The following is a 16,769-nucleotide window of genomic DNA, read 5'->3' on the forward strand; positions in this document are numbered from 1 at the left end:
TGACTAAATGTGTCTGCAGCCCTAGCTGGCAGCAGCACCACCGTCTCTGTGACAGCAAGTTGGTAAGAAGGCAGAAGGTAAGACAGATGACAGCTGTGCTAATCAGGGCAGCTCTTCATCTAGAAAACAGTTCTATTTGTGTCAGTGAAACTGAAATATAACACTCGGCCACAGCAGTGTGTAATTATATTCCGCACCACCGTGTTTCTATTTACCAAAGGAATACTGACAATGCTAGCGCTGCTAATGTTATCGTCACAAATCAGACAGTATATCACAATGTGCGCGATGTCATGCACACTGCAAAGTCCCACACATTTCAGTGCCATTTAATATATCACATTATTAAATAATCTGATTATGAATTTGTGTGTTTAAGTCTCACTCTTGTCTGTGTGAATTTTCTGACTTTAAGGCTATCTAGTACCATTTTTCTTCCAGCTGTTTGGTTTTTATCAACTAGCCAATATCATCAGCTGATATTAGTTACTGTGGCTACTTATTTGCTAGCATTTCTCATGGCCAGTGGATGAAAGCAGAACTAGGAAAATCACTATTGAACCACGATATGAGAACTGATATTGAATAGTTGAATTGACACTGTCCACTATTCTTGGCAACACACGTTTGCCAAAAACACAACAACCAGCTGATCCAATAAAAGTCAGATATAAGGTAAATGAGTAAATACACAATTACACATAATACATGTTGGGAAAATCTGTTTTGTCTCTGAAATAAAGAAGAAGAAGAGCTTGGCTTTTTAAATCACTAGTGTCAGTCATCAGCAGTGTTGGGACTAACGCGTTATTAAGTAACGTGTTACAGTAACTACGTTATTATTGTGGTAACGAGCACGGTAACTAGTTATTACAGTATGCCAAAATCAGGAACGCGTTAGTCGTTACTGAGATTTAGATAGGGTCGTTACTCGTTACTTTGTGTGGTGGCTATCGCGGAGCTTCCACAGATTCTGTAACATTAGCAAGTGGTGGAGGCAGCAGGTGGAGGAGGGAAAGGGGACGCAGAAGGAAAAGAGACCCGAGGTGGCTGCCGGTCCAAGTGTGAACTGAACTTCAGGTAAGAAGTTATGACCTGCAGGCTATCCGAGTCAGATATAAACCAAGTTTAGGTGGAGTTTATTTTCGTTATTCTGACTTTTTCCGTACTGCGTACTAGCTAGCATGACAGAGTTTCTATACAGCTGGGTGGGTGCTATGAAGTTAATGATGTTGAACTTTATTTTGTTCATAAGTTATTAGAGTTGCCAACTGTACTGTCTGGTATTCAGATAAAATATTACGCGTTTCTTATTGAGGTGAAAATGAACACAGTTTGTCCCATAATTCAGCTACAATGAAAAAGACACAAAGCTGGAGTTATTCTGTGTCTTTGCTGCACAGCTGCCTCTTCTTCTTTCATTCTCTCCCCACTCTCTCCTGTTTCTACTTCAATCATGAAAACTGATCAATGATCAGCTGATCGGCTCTCTTGTTTGTTTATCACCCACTTTGCGCCAGAAAGAGGAAACCAGCCAATGTCGCGTTAAACAACAGCAGCACGTTTAAGCTTGATCAGCAGTTGTTAGAATTTATTTAATATTAATTTCTAGTATCAGCTGATGTTTGCTGGAGCCACAGCTGCAAAAAAGATAACCCCAGGATCCTTTTTTAGGTAGCTGACAGCTGGTAACTGTGCAGGTGCGGATCTAGCAAAGTTTTGCCAGGGGGGCAGGTAGGGCATTAACAGGGAGAGGTGGGCACAAAGAAGTACTTTTCTTTCTTATTCTCATTTAAAATGTCTAGCTTTTAAAAAATAATTATCTGAATCTTACAACAAACGATTGATAGACTGATGCATATATACCATCAAGACAGTGTACATCACTGTCACATGAAAACAAACAGCGTTTGTTTTCATTCAAAGGCTTTATGATTTTTCCTATAATGGTGGGCCGGTCTCTAGTCAAAACGCCCGGGCCGATTTTTTGTCCCAGTCCAGCCCTGTATGCAGCTCATCTGCAGTGTGGTGTTAACTACATCTACATCTTCCTATTTAGAAGGCAGAATTTCCGAGTTCTGAGTACAATCAAAGCACCACGACTGCAGTTTTTGTGTTGGATGTAAAAGGCGCACATGACGCTGTGACGTAGGCTAGAATCATGGCAGCGGTCAATGATGGTCCAGGCGTGGGATTTCTCTCGTGGAAATATGCACATTATCTTTTCCTTTCTATTGGTAGGTGGCACAGTGCACTTGTGGCAAGTAAGCAAGCTGGAAGACTGGCAAAGTTATGGAAGCAACACATTAATAAGAGAATTCTGAGTAAAACCAAAGTTACTTTCCCTAGTAACTAGTTACTTTGAAAGTAACGAGTAACTTGAAGTAACTGAGTTACTTTTGATAGAAGTAACTAGTAATGTAACTAAGTTACTATTTTAAAGTAACTTACCCAACACTGGTCATCAGTATAGGTCTTAAAATCCTATATTGGTCATGATTTACTTCCAAGTTAGTCATCTGGCTTTTACAGAACATAATACAGAACCCATACATGGCACCTGTTAAAGCCAAAGCCAGGGTACTGTCTACCTTATTGCAAGTTTGCAACAGACTATAGAGAATAAAAGTGATCACTTGCAAGAAAACTTGAAATGAACTAAAATAGCCAGAAGACCAAGTCCATCTATTCAACTTCTGTTTCTCTTTTTCTTCTATTCTACATCCTGACATATCAAAGTGCTGTAAAAAAAGAACTGCAGCATGAGCAAGCAAGTGAACAAAAGCAGGGCTGACAAGAGAGACACTATTGAAGGTGAGATTCAGCTTATTTTCGATGGTCATACATGACAGAACTATATGAAAGTTGGAGAGTTTACCTGTAGCGTATATCCTGGTTCACAATGGAATGACACCACGTTATTCATCTGAAGGCGCTCTCCAACCTTGATACCATTCATAGGAACTACAGGCTCTGGACAGTTAGTCAAAGACACGGCTAAGTGGATGATGAATGGAAACAAAAATATGGAGAGGGAGAAACAAAGGGAGAAACAAAAAGAAAAATTACAACAAGAGAAAATATCAAATAAACCTTAATGTCACTCTAAGAAGAAACAAACACTGTTTGAAGAACATGTTTTTTTTTCCCACACGACTTACTTTTGTATTCCAGCCTGAATCCAGCTGCAGACACGCTGATATCAGAGAAAAAGTGGAGGTAGAGTTGGTTGGAGGTGCTGTTGAGCAGAGCTGGGACCGTCGTGCCTTTGCGAGAAGATTAACAGTGGAGTTCAGGAATGTTATCTCCTCTATAGCTGCTCACTATAACTAACTATGCGTGAGTTGCAGGCAAACAGCTGAAAAGCGCGTCTGTTAGCGGCACAATGGTACGACCCATTGACTTTTTCACAAGTAGAGAATTTATTCCAATATTTAAGCAAGTGTTCAGATGATAAAAACCAAAAACTGTTCCAAAAGAGACAAAAAACTGCAACCTGATATTAGCAACTCAAACTAGTATGCCACTTTTCTGTCATCTCTTTACTTCAGGGCAGATCTAACATTTACTTTTGGTCTTGTTCCAAGCATAAGTTCCCTGTTGTTGCATTCTCGCTCTGACAGGAGTCGCAAAGATACTGTAAACAAACATTTGTCTCAACTCCACAAAGAATAGCATAACCTTTGTCCAAAGGCAGCAAGATTTGTACCAGATTAGAACTGAAACTGAGCTACATGTGGCAGCCATCTTTTTTTTTTTCTAAAGAAATCTATGCTTTTGGTTAGTAAACACAATATCTCTTCCAGACTGCAGGCTCTGCTCTGTGAAAAGTAATGAGGCTGTTTTCAAAATATGTTTTATGTCCAAGGTTGCACACATTAGACACGTTGAGGAAAATAAAGGCATATATAGAAATGCATATCCGGCAATACCCGAGAAGCTGCCAAGCATGGTGTCAGTGTTGTCGCCTCCGTCAAACACCTCCAGCGAATCCCAGTTCTGCTCTGTCACAAAGCTGATTACCTGGATCTGAGACAGGGAACAGACAGGGAGAAAGAGGGGGCGGTAGAGGAACACAATTAGTGAAATGTAGACCAAAAAAAAACAGTAAGGAAAGAAAGAGAGAGGGATGAGGGAGCAGATCTGGGAGGATTATGGGCAAGAAAATTAGAACGAAAGAAAGTATGTGAAGCTAGTTACTGTAAGTCAAGGACTAAAAACATGGTATTTGGTGATATCTACTCTTACTTTAGGGTATGGCCTGAAAAAACATAACCCTGCAGAGTGATTAATAGTCCAAGTATGAAAAAAAGATATTTCTATGTACAGCTCACCGGGGTTCCAGAGAAAACAACAGTAGTTATGATTGCTGCGACAGCCTCTCAGAGTATACAGACATTTTTAATTCGGTTCAAAATACATAAAGAGGACACGAAATGTCTGAAAAGCCAAAGAATAAGACACGATTAATAAGGCGATGCTTAATTAGACTCGCCTCCTTTTCCGACTGCGTTCAAGTGGTGGGAATTGGATTTTAAATTAAGAAGACTGTGCGACGTGGCGAATGCTGAATATTCTTCAAAGAGACTAAATCTACAAATGACAGTTGCGACCAGTAGGAAAACCAAAATAACACATGCTATAAGAGTAGCAGTCTAGATACCAAAACTTATTTTGCTGTTAAAACAGAAAAAAAACAAGTAAAACATGCCAAATTCTATGAAACTGACAACGGATTTTGTTTTCCTCAGTCTTTGTTGTCCTTTCTTTTTTCCCCCACTCTCCTTCTGAGCCTCCCCTTTTTTGTTCCCTCTCACGTCCATTCCTCTGCTGTCTTCTCTGTTTCTGATGGTTATAGATCGGATATGAGCCAATTAAGGGGGCTGTAGGGGCGCTGGTGCACCAGGCTCCCGGAGAGACGAGGCAGATCACAGATTGATCTTTCATTAGGGGGCCACAGCAAATGTACCAGCAAGGCACCTCGCTCCTTTAAGTTCTCTTCTAGATCGTGACACTCCAATCTAATGTGTTTCGGGGAGCTGCTGGAGGAGAGCAACAGTATGGAAGGCAACAAGAAAAAAGATGTCTGCATGAAAGAGAAGGAACAGGGGGGCAGGATTCTGCTGCAGAGACATAGATACAGAGCCGTAAACTCTCTTAAGTTTGCAGTGACCGTGTAGCAAATTTGCAAATGTGTCTCTCTCTCTGTAGAAATATTACAAAGAAAAATGATGGCATACTATCATTTGACTGTACCTCCAAAGTCAGAAATGCATATGTAAGTTTTGTGCTGTTTACCTTTTGGAGGATTACACAGTGTCAGCTCTCTGCTGTTATTTCTGGTCTACTTCCCCTCCAAACAAATGCTGGCGTGAAGTGTGGCATGCTAAGTGTGCCTTTGGGCCATGTTGTGTATTTGACCTGCAAGGACAGTCAGCTGAGGTAGGGGAGCTAATAGCTGAGGGACGCCACTGAGGTTATTAAGCACAGAGGCTGAAGCATAAGCCTAAAAACTTTTCTGTCAGGCAGATCCACGGGGACCTTGCCCAGGTTCCATGAGATTCCATCACGCACGCATCGCGGAATAAGAATATGCAAACTGAATTAACTCCCAGGAAAGGAAAAGTAAAGTAATTGAAGAGGTGATTATAGGAAAATTTATTTCAGGTTGTACAATCTCAAGGTTCTGGTATAGTGATCTGCCAAATTTAATTTGGAGCCTTTAAAAAGGCCCAGAGACACTATCACCTCGCAGCTCCCCACAACTGAGAGGCCTGTAAAAGCAATACATATACATATACTGTGTGCAGCACCATTGATTGGTCTTTGGTAAGCTGAAAGCATCTCGTCACACAGAGGTCTGTTGTTAAAACAACAAGGATCATAAAGGCTAGAATCTAGAGGTGGACAACCAACTGTGAATGGCTTTAAAAAAGTGGTCAGAGACAGTTTAAAAAAGAGATTACTCTGCATGCTCAAGGACAGGCTGCTGTAGCTCAGACAATGAAAGCTAATGTGGTCTTACGCTTATATCCTATATGTCTATAGGAAACCTATAGAAAACCTTCACCAACCCAGAACCCCAGCATAGATGCCAAACTCTAACTATAACATGCCGTTGTAAAATATATTTTCAAATGTGATTTTACTTTCCATAAATATAATCAGAGCGGGGTTTCCTTGGGCAACGTGGAATTGGAAAGGGATTTAGGGGACTGACTGCTAACGTTGGTGAATCTGCCTCTGGTTTACCAATCCTATCATCCAGGAGGTGGTCTGATGCCTACCAGAAACTTTATTGTACAAACCTGGATTCCTGATCCTTCGGGAACTGTGATCTTCCACACACAGTTGAGGCTGTTGAGGTAGGGCTCAGGAAATCCAGGAGATAAGATGGTGCCAGTTCGCTGGGTCAGATTACCTCCACATGGAACTGTGAGATAAGAGGATGAGGTTACTTTAAAAGTGTGCAAAATGCAAAGAGAAACAGATCATGTAATAAACATGCTCGTATCAGAACCAGAATCAAAATGCACACGACAACGACATGATCCGCCTGGTTTGTGCTTGCGCACACAAACTCCTAAGGAGTGTTTACAGTCCTCAGACAATGTCCTCCCAGCTTGTCTTGTTCAAGTCACATCTGGCGACAGCACAGGAGCATCTGCTTCAGCTGTAAGCTGTGTATGAGTGTGTGTCTTCGTATAAGCATGTTGAGTTCTGTGTGCGCATCTGTGTGTGTGTGTGTCCATCGGTGTGTATTTGTGACCCTGAGCAGTGCCTGCCACCTGCTCGTTGCATGGCTGAATCTCACTGTATAGCTACAGGCGATGGCTGGCAGCCCACATCTGTGTCAAGATGGAAGCTTGAAGCTCAAAATATCAAGTATGTGAACCAGACAGAAGGAGAGAGAGAGTGAAAAGGCAGTTTTTGTGTGTTTTAAGTATCCGTGTCCTACCTATACAGCTGGGTATCGAGCTGTTCCATTGTGCCAGGGCATTGGGAACGGTTAAACATTCGATAGCGCTCGATCCCTCCAGCACGTAACCAGGGCTGCACTCGAAGCGGACCACAGCGCCGACGGCAAAGTTGTTACCCATTCGTCTGCCATTTCGGGGCTCGGGGACTGAGCTGCACTGGGTGGCGCTGGTCCGTGGCACGGCTGTGAACAGGAAGGATGGTGATTTGATTTGAGTCATTATCCAGGATACTTTAAATTAAACAATGTGTAAAAGGCTGCTGTGCTTCTACGTAACCTGGAGTTAGAGATACCGACCTACTATGCTTTACATTTGAGTAGGGGCTTTAGAAACAAGCAGTTTTAGTTCCTTGCCTTTTAAACCAGGAGTCTTCTGATTGGCTCCCTCAATAAAAACAGAACATATGACCAACTGTGTGCCTGAGATGAACATATTAGGAATCTCCACCTTTGTTGACATCATCCAGAGCCAAAGGTGGGGAAGTCTGTTGTTTCTAAGCATTTACAACCCTTGAAACTTTATCTTTTGACTCACATGGATTACCTGCACATACGGCGTCATGCTAATTATATAAAACTTATTATTTGACCATGACAGGAAAAAAAAGAGCATAGCAGCTACTCTTTAAATGTAAACTACCTACACATTTAATATACAATAGAAAAATCTCACTACTTGATTTTGTGATTTCTTTTTAGTGTCTATGTCAGTGTGATCACAATGCCCAGAACAGACAATACAAAATATGATATTCAGCTCTGCTTTTTCCTTGGCGTTGTTTCAGCGTACTTGCCAAAAAGAAAAGAAAAAAAGGAAAAAAAAGTATTATTTATTCATTAAACATTCTTCGGGGCTGCCACTGCCTTTGGATATCTACAGCAAATGTCATTTCTGGTACAGTGCACTGTTTAAGGGAAATAAGAATTCAAAAAAGCCCCTCTTGGGGGGGAAAAGAACAACGGGGAGTTTAAGTACAACTTTTTTGCACACTTTCTGCAGATGCATGCGCTCGAGCACATCACGGCTGAGACAGCGACTGAAGGTGAATCCTTGCAAAATCACTCAGCAAGTCATCTGATATGGACACGGAGGGGGGGGGGTATTCGAAGAGAGGGAATTAAAAAAAAAGGTAACAGAATTTGTTTCGGAGTGTGTGATTGTGCGTGCGTGTGTGTGTGTGTGTTGCACACTCACCCTGATAGACCAGATGGAATCCTCTAGAGCTGGATTGGCCTTTGGAGGTAAAGCGGATCAGGATTTGGTTGGAGGTTGCTAATGGCAACGACTCACCTGCGATAAGATCAAGGTTTTTTAGCAAACAAATCTTTAGCAAAGCGCTTTGTTCTGCATCAGTTTACGTTTGTGTTGCTTTCTGGTTACTGAATCACCAGCTCTGTTAATTTCCTCCCTCCTGAATGTGAATCCTGGTGACTATTTTTAGGAACTCGTTCTGCACATCCAGCATGAAAATTAAAGAAATGCAAGAGCTAGGGAATCTGCAATGACTGAGCGAAAGAGGACATTCTGCAGGTCTCTGGATATGGATATATTTAGAAGTACTATTCATGTACTGCATTGCAGGAAAGTGCAAAAAGAGAAAAAAAAAACACGTGGGTATCTCATCCGAGTGAAATCTTGCTGTTTGGTCTAGAGCTGTGCTCGGCGATGTTACGCTTTCACAGAAAAACTCACTGGGGTGAAAATATAACATGCTTATAGAAGGCTTTGCACCATCTGTGGTGCATGCAAATGCATGTTGATTATTCAGATTAGCTTAATACTTTGCAGCCACAGAGTACTCTGTTTATCTTCCATACCTGTAGGAAAGCCAGAAATATCTGTCAGGTACATTGTGACTAAATGGTAATCTTGCTTATTGGCACTGATAGCATTGTGCGAGGGTGCAACTGAGCCTCTGACTGCAGTCTGCCTATACCAAGTGACGTCCCGAAGCATAAAACCTGCATTTGATCAGCGTATGGGCCTCACTCTCTATCATGTTCTTGTTTTTCCCGGTTTGATAATTGTTTGTGTTATTCCAGCTGGGCTTAGGCAACTCACGTTCCAATTTTTAGTTCTCAAGAGTTCCCCAGTTCCCCATTAATTTATAAGGTGGGGTGTCAGAGTAGATTTAAAATAGTACAGCATGACTTTTAAGCGCTGGAGAAGCAGCTGCAGTGACCAGACCTCCTGTGACTTTTTGTCCCGGGCTGTTTCCGAATTACGGAATCAAATTCAAGGTTGCATTTTTCACCTGCTGCCTAAGGCTCTCCACAATCAAGCTCCTGGAAGTCTTACTGTACAGCTTAAATTGCTTTGGGTAATTGGTGTGAGCAGGCCTTTTGATAGCGCTCTTTGTTCTTTGGGTAGAAAATTCGATTTTTAAACTACACGCAAGGACAATTTACTAAGAATTTAAGGGGTTCGCCACATTACGAGACTCTTTACTCTAATAGCATTAGTCAAATAAAATGTGATTATACCGAGGTCAAAAACATCTAACTGTGAAACAAATCCTGAGAGTACGTTTTTTGTTTTGTTTTTTAATTCCTAAAAATTACCCATACCATCCCCTGCAATCCCCATTAGCCCATATTGTAATTACACAAAAGAAGAACCCCCATGATGTATCCAGTGTGGTGTAAAATTTGTTGACTGACACAGAACATGATACAAAGCGTGATCATCTCTGTCTCTGCCTCTCTGTCTTTCTCTCAGTGTGGTGCTGACTGGCGTTCTGCTGTGAATCTCATTACTCTATGTCTGCTTGCTGTCACACTGTAGTGGGAGGCAGACGTGCTTAACCTCAGAGGCAACATCTGTGTGTGGATGTGTGCGTGTCTGTGTTAGTGAGTCTCACTGAGTCTGCTCTGTGCTCTTAGGTTTTCTGAGAGCTTCTGCACCTTTAAATGCAGTGTCCTGAGATAGCTCCAGCGGCACAGTTTCTTAATGAGTCATCACCGCGAATGTTCAGGTTCCACTGCTGGATCCCAGAGCATGCTGGCTAGTTTATTAGAGGAACCCTTGCTGTGTGCTGTCATGGTGACAGTGTTTCATAATTTGCTGCACAGGGCAAGTATCCGTGCAGTAAGAGCAAACACGTGTCAGCATGTAACTTACTGGCTCTCTGGCCATTGTCCAGCATCCCGACCACTTTGTCCTTAAAATGATCTTCAGCACTGATATGTGAAAGGTTAACGAGGTCAAGTCTGACTTTGGCTGGGATCAGTGCCTGAATTTCAGTGGTAGTTACTTCTGTGCACCGATAAACAGCGTCAGCGAGAAAAATTCTGGCTGTTAAAAATCACAACTAAACAACAGGTTTAGAGTTAAAAAAAAGAGTTAGTCAAGTGTGGATATCAGGCGGTGAATTTTAATTCTGCAAAGTTACATTTTGTGTTTATTCTGCAGTGAGCTGAAAGGGGACTTTAGCAAACTCTAGTCCTAGATGGCCAGGAGAGAGACAACTGCCATTTCCTTCGCTTTTTTCTTTTTTTCAAATCGATTATTAAAAAATTAGCATTTAGATAGGTGTCCTTGATTTCTTGAATCAGTCATTTTGTTCTTCTCTTTTCTAATTCACACCTTTTTTTTTTTTTACTGTTAATTTATTCCACATTTCATTTCTTCTTATTTTATTCTGTTTTTCCCCACTGCCTCTGATAACTCCCAATCACTGGAATTTCTCTGTAGAGAAAGTATTTTACCTCAATAAGCATAAAAGGAATGAAAGCATACAGCTTTACTGAGATCATTTAGTAGAGAATCTGTTTTCAGGGTCTGCATAATTACAGAAAAAATGCTCCGTGCTTTGACTTCTGTGATTTAACGTGTTTGGCAAATGCCATCCTGCCATTAACCAAAAAACCCCAAACTGTACTGTACATACTGATAACATCTATATTTTGACATGACAGCATGTGTGACGGAAAACAGATTCAACTGAAAACGCAGGAGACAAAAGTTCCACAATCTAAATCAGAGCAGAAACAAGAACTGATCAAATAATGGTATTAATAAAGTCTACCAACTAAAGTAAGTGTGGACCTGATAAGAACCATGTAAAACAAGGACAGGAAGTGGGTGAAAATAAGGTGAAATACATCAGAAAAAATAAATAAATAAAAAAGCTTACAGATCATAATGGAAAACACATGAGGCTAATTCCGTGCTTTGTACGCTTGCACATGTAAATGTTAGTAGATTTGTAAGCTTTGCTGCTTTGGTATGGTGAATGGAGATACATGCTTCTGGTTTGTGCCTAATTCAGTGGCAACGTGTGGGCTAAAATCTCTCTTCCTTTGCCAAAGTGTGTCAGCTTTGCTCTGCCATGCCTGGTTAGATAGCTCTGCGAACCTGCTGCCTCGAGTCCGTAGTTAATATAGCATCCTGTTTATTGAGCTGTAAACTGGATTTTCTGAGGCTGCCCTGGACACAAACCAAAGTAATCATTTTGCTTTTGTCAAGCCACAGGGCGAGGGCAGGCTGAGACGGAGGGGTGCCCTAAACTCGGCACCTTTTCACTCACACCCTCTTCAGAGGTTGAACCTCCCCGATTACAGCCATTGCTTTTATAGCCTATCAGTGCAGTTGTAGTATTTATTACATCCATTCATCAAAAATAATATGGCACACATTTAGTTATTTTTCGCCTTTTAACTTTTAACCTTAAAACTGTTGTCCTTTTTTTTACCATATTCCACTCTCATAACTCTCTTTTAGTGAGTTGTGTGCGCATGTGTGCTTCACTTTCTGTAGACATCTACTCAGCACTGCTACACAAGTGGGCTCTTTATACACTAGTGACACACGAACCACTGTGTTGTATTTGTCTGCAACACACACTTGATTCAAATATGACAGTTTAGGTTAAGTTTAAGTTTAAGTTTGGACTCTGACCTAATGACAGAAAACAAAAACTGGAATTAAGTTACTAAACAAACCGAACATGGACTGTCTGGTTAAACAGTACTATCTATGTGCCGTAGTTCATCATCTGTGGCTTAGAAGCACTAGCAGAACTGCACTGTGCAAGTCTAGCTTTGTAGACACGGCCAAATAAACGACTGAATTTAAGATTATTTAGCACCACTCATGGATGTAATGGGAAGACACAGATATCAGCTCAAAAAAAGTGAAGGTAAAGTGCTTGTTTAAATGTATTTGAATCATACCACCATTACGAAAATTGAAGGTTTTCCTGTAATTGCTAATGTCATTAGCTAGGTTGAGCTTGAGGTTGAGGCATCGTATTGCAATATATATGGAACGAGTGCAACACCGTTACTTTACATAGCAAGCTGACGTCATAAACCATTATCTTATTTATCTTTCCATGTAACAATTAATATTAAAAAAGTATCTATCCAGTTGTTCCACTAGTTTAAAAAAGTAGAATTTATAGCATAAACAGGCACCTTGTGGATCACTGCACTTGTTTGCCTACATAACTACATAATTTGTGTAATACCAATTCAGGTGTATGCTCATGCAAGGCTTGAGCCTGTCTGTAGATATGTTATCCCTGTGACTCTTGTTGTCACTGCTGAATTGTGTTACAGCTCAGTGGAGCCCACCTGCAGCCACCGCGCTTCTGTCTGCGTCAGCACTGTGTCTCTGAGTTTAAACGGATCCTTGTGAAAAGGATAAGTCTAAGACAACAATTTTATTCAGTCCCCTGTCATGTCAAGAATAATGGCTTCAAATAGTCAAACCACTGTTACTGATTTGGAACGAGCTAGTGCTGAAGATGAAACAAAGCTATACAAATGTGCATGAGTCACGTCTTGCCTACCTCTAGTTGCATGTAAATAGCTTCTATTTTTTGCCTCCCTCAAGTTTGATACCTGCTGAAATCGGAATCGTGTATTCAGGCATCTGAAATGTGCATGTGTGGGTACCTGTGTGTGCTCCAGAGAGCGAGCTAAGAACGCGGGAGTGCTGCGTTGCCCCATCGTAAACCTCCACGATGTCATTCAGGGCCGTCTGGAAGAAGGCGAACTGACTGAAGACCACTAGGAAAAACAGACGCAGTCATGAAATTGACATCAGAGAAGAAATGACTCAAAAACAAAACAAAATAAAAGTACTCATCATCCAAAAGAATATTTTCAACACCGTTTGTAATCAAAAACTCTCCTTTAAAGCAAGCTAGATAATACCGCCAGTTATGACAACACAGCCAAAAAAACCTGATATTACAATAGAGATCAGCAATCCTGTCTGGGCTTGATTGCCTGTCAGGAGATGAAAGGCTTTGCAATGACAGTCAATCTGTTGTACAATGTGTAGCTAAATCTCCACTACAGTGCTTTCATCCTTTCAACCCACCCTTTCTACTGCTGTTGCCTGAACATATTCAGCCCCTTCACAATCAATCTGTCTCGTTTACTCGCAGCATATATCGCAGGTGGAGAGTAAAAAAAAGAGCAGAGGTGAAAGAGGGGACTACTGCTCCTCCATCAAAGTGTGGTTCCTTATGTTCTGAGATCCACTTATTTGACATGATTCAGCATCTATAATCTCCAGCATCTTCAGCGATTCCCATTATTTGTGCATCCTCTTCATCTGCGTCTCTGATAAGAGAACCCAGTCATTGCGGCTACACCCACCCTGTCCTCTGCATTGAAGAAAATAGCCTATCATTAGCACTAGTGCATCAGCCTAATGAGAAGTGGCAAGAATGGAGGCGAGAGCATTTGTGGCTCATCACGACAAAGTGAGTTGCCTTGGGCCTCGCTGTCATTTTCCAAGAAAATGCAAATGTGGACTTTAATTATTTCAATTTCCTTTCTCGCTTCGACTCGGCCGAGCGAAATACGCTGCCGACAGGTTCCAAGAAGGATAGGTGCCCGGTCGTTTTGGAGCAGAGCCGGACCTCTGAATGAGCATCATGACCTCAATATTCAAAAGACTGGGGTGAAGTAGCCGAAAGCCAAACACATGCCCGCCACTGCTTTTTTGGTGTAATTTAACAATGATAGGACGTGAGCTTGCCCCTCGAGAGGCATGGTGCTGATAACTCATTAAGGAGCCAGAGGGAAGAGAAGAGGAAGCAGGAGATAAAAGGAGAGCAAGACAGAGCGCCCGAGATAGAAAGTGAAACGGAGCGGGATCCCGAGCAAGCAAGTGAAACATGTTTAAATCTGAGTATACGTGCTTGTGCTGTGTTGTGTTCCTCTTCCGACACCCTTTGCTTTCTGAATAAGTTCCTGCTCTTACAGTATGGCATCACATATTGGAAGAAAACTGTGACCTTTAAGAAGGAAATGCCAAAAAGCGGCGAAACTTCGGAAACTCTGGATCTAATTATATTTCGGTGGATGCGTGCCTCTGAGTGACGTGTTATATGACTAGTGTATAAGGCGGTGATTAAATGGTTCTTCCACAGTGATGTAAAAAAGTATGTGTAGCAATGAGACCGATGAATATAGGGACTATCAATCACTCTGCGATTTAAAAATAAAAAAAACATTTGGTAAGAACTGAACGAGGATGGGAGCTTTTACAAGTTTGACACAAACTTTCTCTCTCCGGTGCAGCTTTCGCTAAAAATATTTAGTTATGGAAACAAACAATCTCAAGTGTTTTTCTTTTTATTCTCTTGCCTTCAGCCTTGAAAAATATGTAGAACTGAGTGAGGCACTTGAGCCTTGTTTGAGCCTGATAAGGAATTTTTTTTTTTTTTTTTTTTTTGGCATTACAGAAAAATTGCATCTTAATTAAGCACCAATAATTAACCACCTTTATACACCGGCACAAAAACACACAATAAAACATCTGCGAGGAAGAGTGTAAAAGAACGCTCTCACTTCTTGGCTTACCGTAATCTTTGGGCACGACTACAGAGTACAAACAGGTTCGTGCGCTGCTGTAGTTACCGGGGTAACCAGGAGACAAGACCACTCCCTCTGTACCAGTGTACTGTCCACCACATGGAGCTGCAAAAAGACATAAATGAGAAATAAAAAAGAGACAACCAAAAAAAAGGAAAGAACAAGGCAAACATGACAGGAAGGTCTACAGCCAGAAGTGGAAGATTCCATTTCTCTCCCCCCTCCTCCTACCTTTCCATCCCCTCTGTTCCATCACTCCTAAATTACTTTTCTTGTCTGATTGGGCTTTCAGTGGAAGATGTCCCCAGTGTTTGTCACAGTGAAATTGCAATGTTTTCCAAGTGTCCGTCTGGGTTAGCCTGGGCGTGCTGAGACCCGGATTGCTTCTACTGGTTAAAGCCCCCCAAAAAATGCTCAGCACACGCTTGTACCCTGAACCCTCGTTTCCCCACGTGTGAAAATCTGCGTGGTATGAGCTTGTCTTCCACCTGGCATACAACTAAAGCTTCACACTGTGAGAGCCATACGATTCTGTGGTGTCAAGGATCTCACTCCCGGGGGGTGAGCTAGTGAGCCAGTCGTGTCATGGGAATATCAGAGAGCAGTCAGAATGACGCGCGTTCCGCTGTGAGCGTGAGGGGAATATATGCAAAATAAGCAGCACTCTTTAAATTAAAGCTGCGCTTGCACAACTATTAATGTTAGCAAAACCCACACAGCTTTGCACATACACCTGTAGGACACTGCTCTGTGGGAAAAATAGCCTAATCGTATAGACATGTTTACACGTGACAAATCTATAAGCACTGATGTGGTTTGTGTTCCTAACAACCGTCTCCAGATGTCAGTGTTTACCAATGCAGATGGGTTTGGGTTTGTTCCAGCTCGGCTTGCCGTCCACCCCCATGATGCAAGTGAGCGTTGGGTCTCCCTCTAGTGTGTAGCCACTGTCGCAGTGGTAGGTGACGGTGGAGCCCAGCTTGAGATTGGTGCCCACCCGTGTCCCATTGCGCACCAGGCCAGGCTCAAAGCAAGACTCCCTAGGGTTCTCTGCAGAGAGAGGTAACGCAGTGGAAAATCAGTGACAGAAGTGAGCAGGCGTTGTTATTTCATGAAAGGATTTTTTTTTTCCTGCATCCAGCTGTAGCCGTGATACTAGAACAGAAGCTGTTTTCTGCCTAAGGTTACTGATACACTTGGATTTCGAACTTCCCTTCCTCCTTTGTGGCTGCGTTTGCTTTCACCCCCGCCCCACCGTTTCCTGCAACTCTGTGCTTTCCTCTGTCAGTAAATATATCTCACTGACTGACTGCCACTTTTCTCTCTAGCCCTTGACGGTGGCCTCTCATCTGTGGCTGCTGGGGTATGTATGGCTGTGGAGAAAGACAGGCAGCTGATTGAGAGTGGCATGGCTCTGGCCCAAGGTCTGCTGACTGCACACAACCGCCTCTCAACCAACGCTTCGCTGTGCAGTCAACTAGAGAAGACAATGCCCATACGCAAGCTTTCTTTGTCAAAGACACACACACACCTACACTCGTACCCTGCCAAACTTCACTTGCACAAAACCTGCAACCGACCACACGCATCAATCATCACTTCTGAGGTCATAAGAAAGATGTCTTGCTCAATTTACCATCGCATTGTTCTCAGGTGGAAAATGTACACGTGAGTGGAGGCCTGTCAATTTGTCACACTTCACACCTTTACTGCTAAAACAAACACGGGGGGGAAAATGCCCAAAGCAATTTAATTCAATCTTAAAACCCAGTCCACTTTCCCAGCAAACGTTAATATTTGATGACTTACACCCAGCGTAGGAAGGTGAGTCAACTGTTTTCTCATTAGGGAAATTTCAACTGACACTTGAGTGTCTGACAGAATATATGTTCAAGAACCTGAGCTGTGTCAACAGGAGCTAGCTGAGTGCAAACTTTAAATAGGGAACACTGTA

General features: G+C 42.1%; 1 protein-coding gene across 1 annotated transcript in view; it reads right to left on the reverse strand.

Annotated features, from left to right (window-relative positions):
• csmd2 (CUB and Sushi multiple domains 2) overlaps positions 1 to 16,769 on the reverse strand; it is a 265,124-nt gene that overhangs the window by 60,540 nt on the left and 187,815 nt on the right. The window contains exons 31-39 of the mRNA XM_085147768.1: positions 15,671 to 15,865; positions 14,804 to 14,920; positions 12,881 to 12,994; positions 8,175 to 8,270; positions 6,959 to 7,162; positions 6,309 to 6,433; positions 3,933 to 4,029; positions 3,162 to 3,266; positions 2,879 to 2,997 (exon numbers count right to left, since the gene is read on the reverse strand). Of these exons, the coding sequence (XP_085003894.1) occupies positions 2,879 to 2,997; positions 3,162 to 3,266; positions 3,933 to 4,029; positions 6,309 to 6,433; positions 6,959 to 7,162; positions 8,175 to 8,270; positions 12,881 to 12,994; positions 14,804 to 14,920; positions 15,671 to 15,865 (1,172 nt within the window). The remainder of the gene's footprint in view (positions 1 to 2,878; positions 2,998 to 3,161; positions 3,267 to 3,932; positions 4,030 to 6,308; positions 6,434 to 6,958; positions 7,163 to 8,174; positions 8,271 to 12,880; positions 12,995 to 14,803; positions 14,921 to 15,670; positions 15,866 to 16,769) is intronic.

The sequence above is a fragment of the Neolamprologus multifasciatus genome, chromosome 22 (genome assembly GCF_963576455.1).
Source record: "Neolamprologus multifasciatus chromosome 22, fNeoMul1.2, whole genome shotgun sequence".
Lineage (NCBI taxonomy): Eukaryota > Metazoa > Chordata > Actinopteri > Cichliformes > Cichlidae > Neolamprologus > Neolamprologus multifasciatus.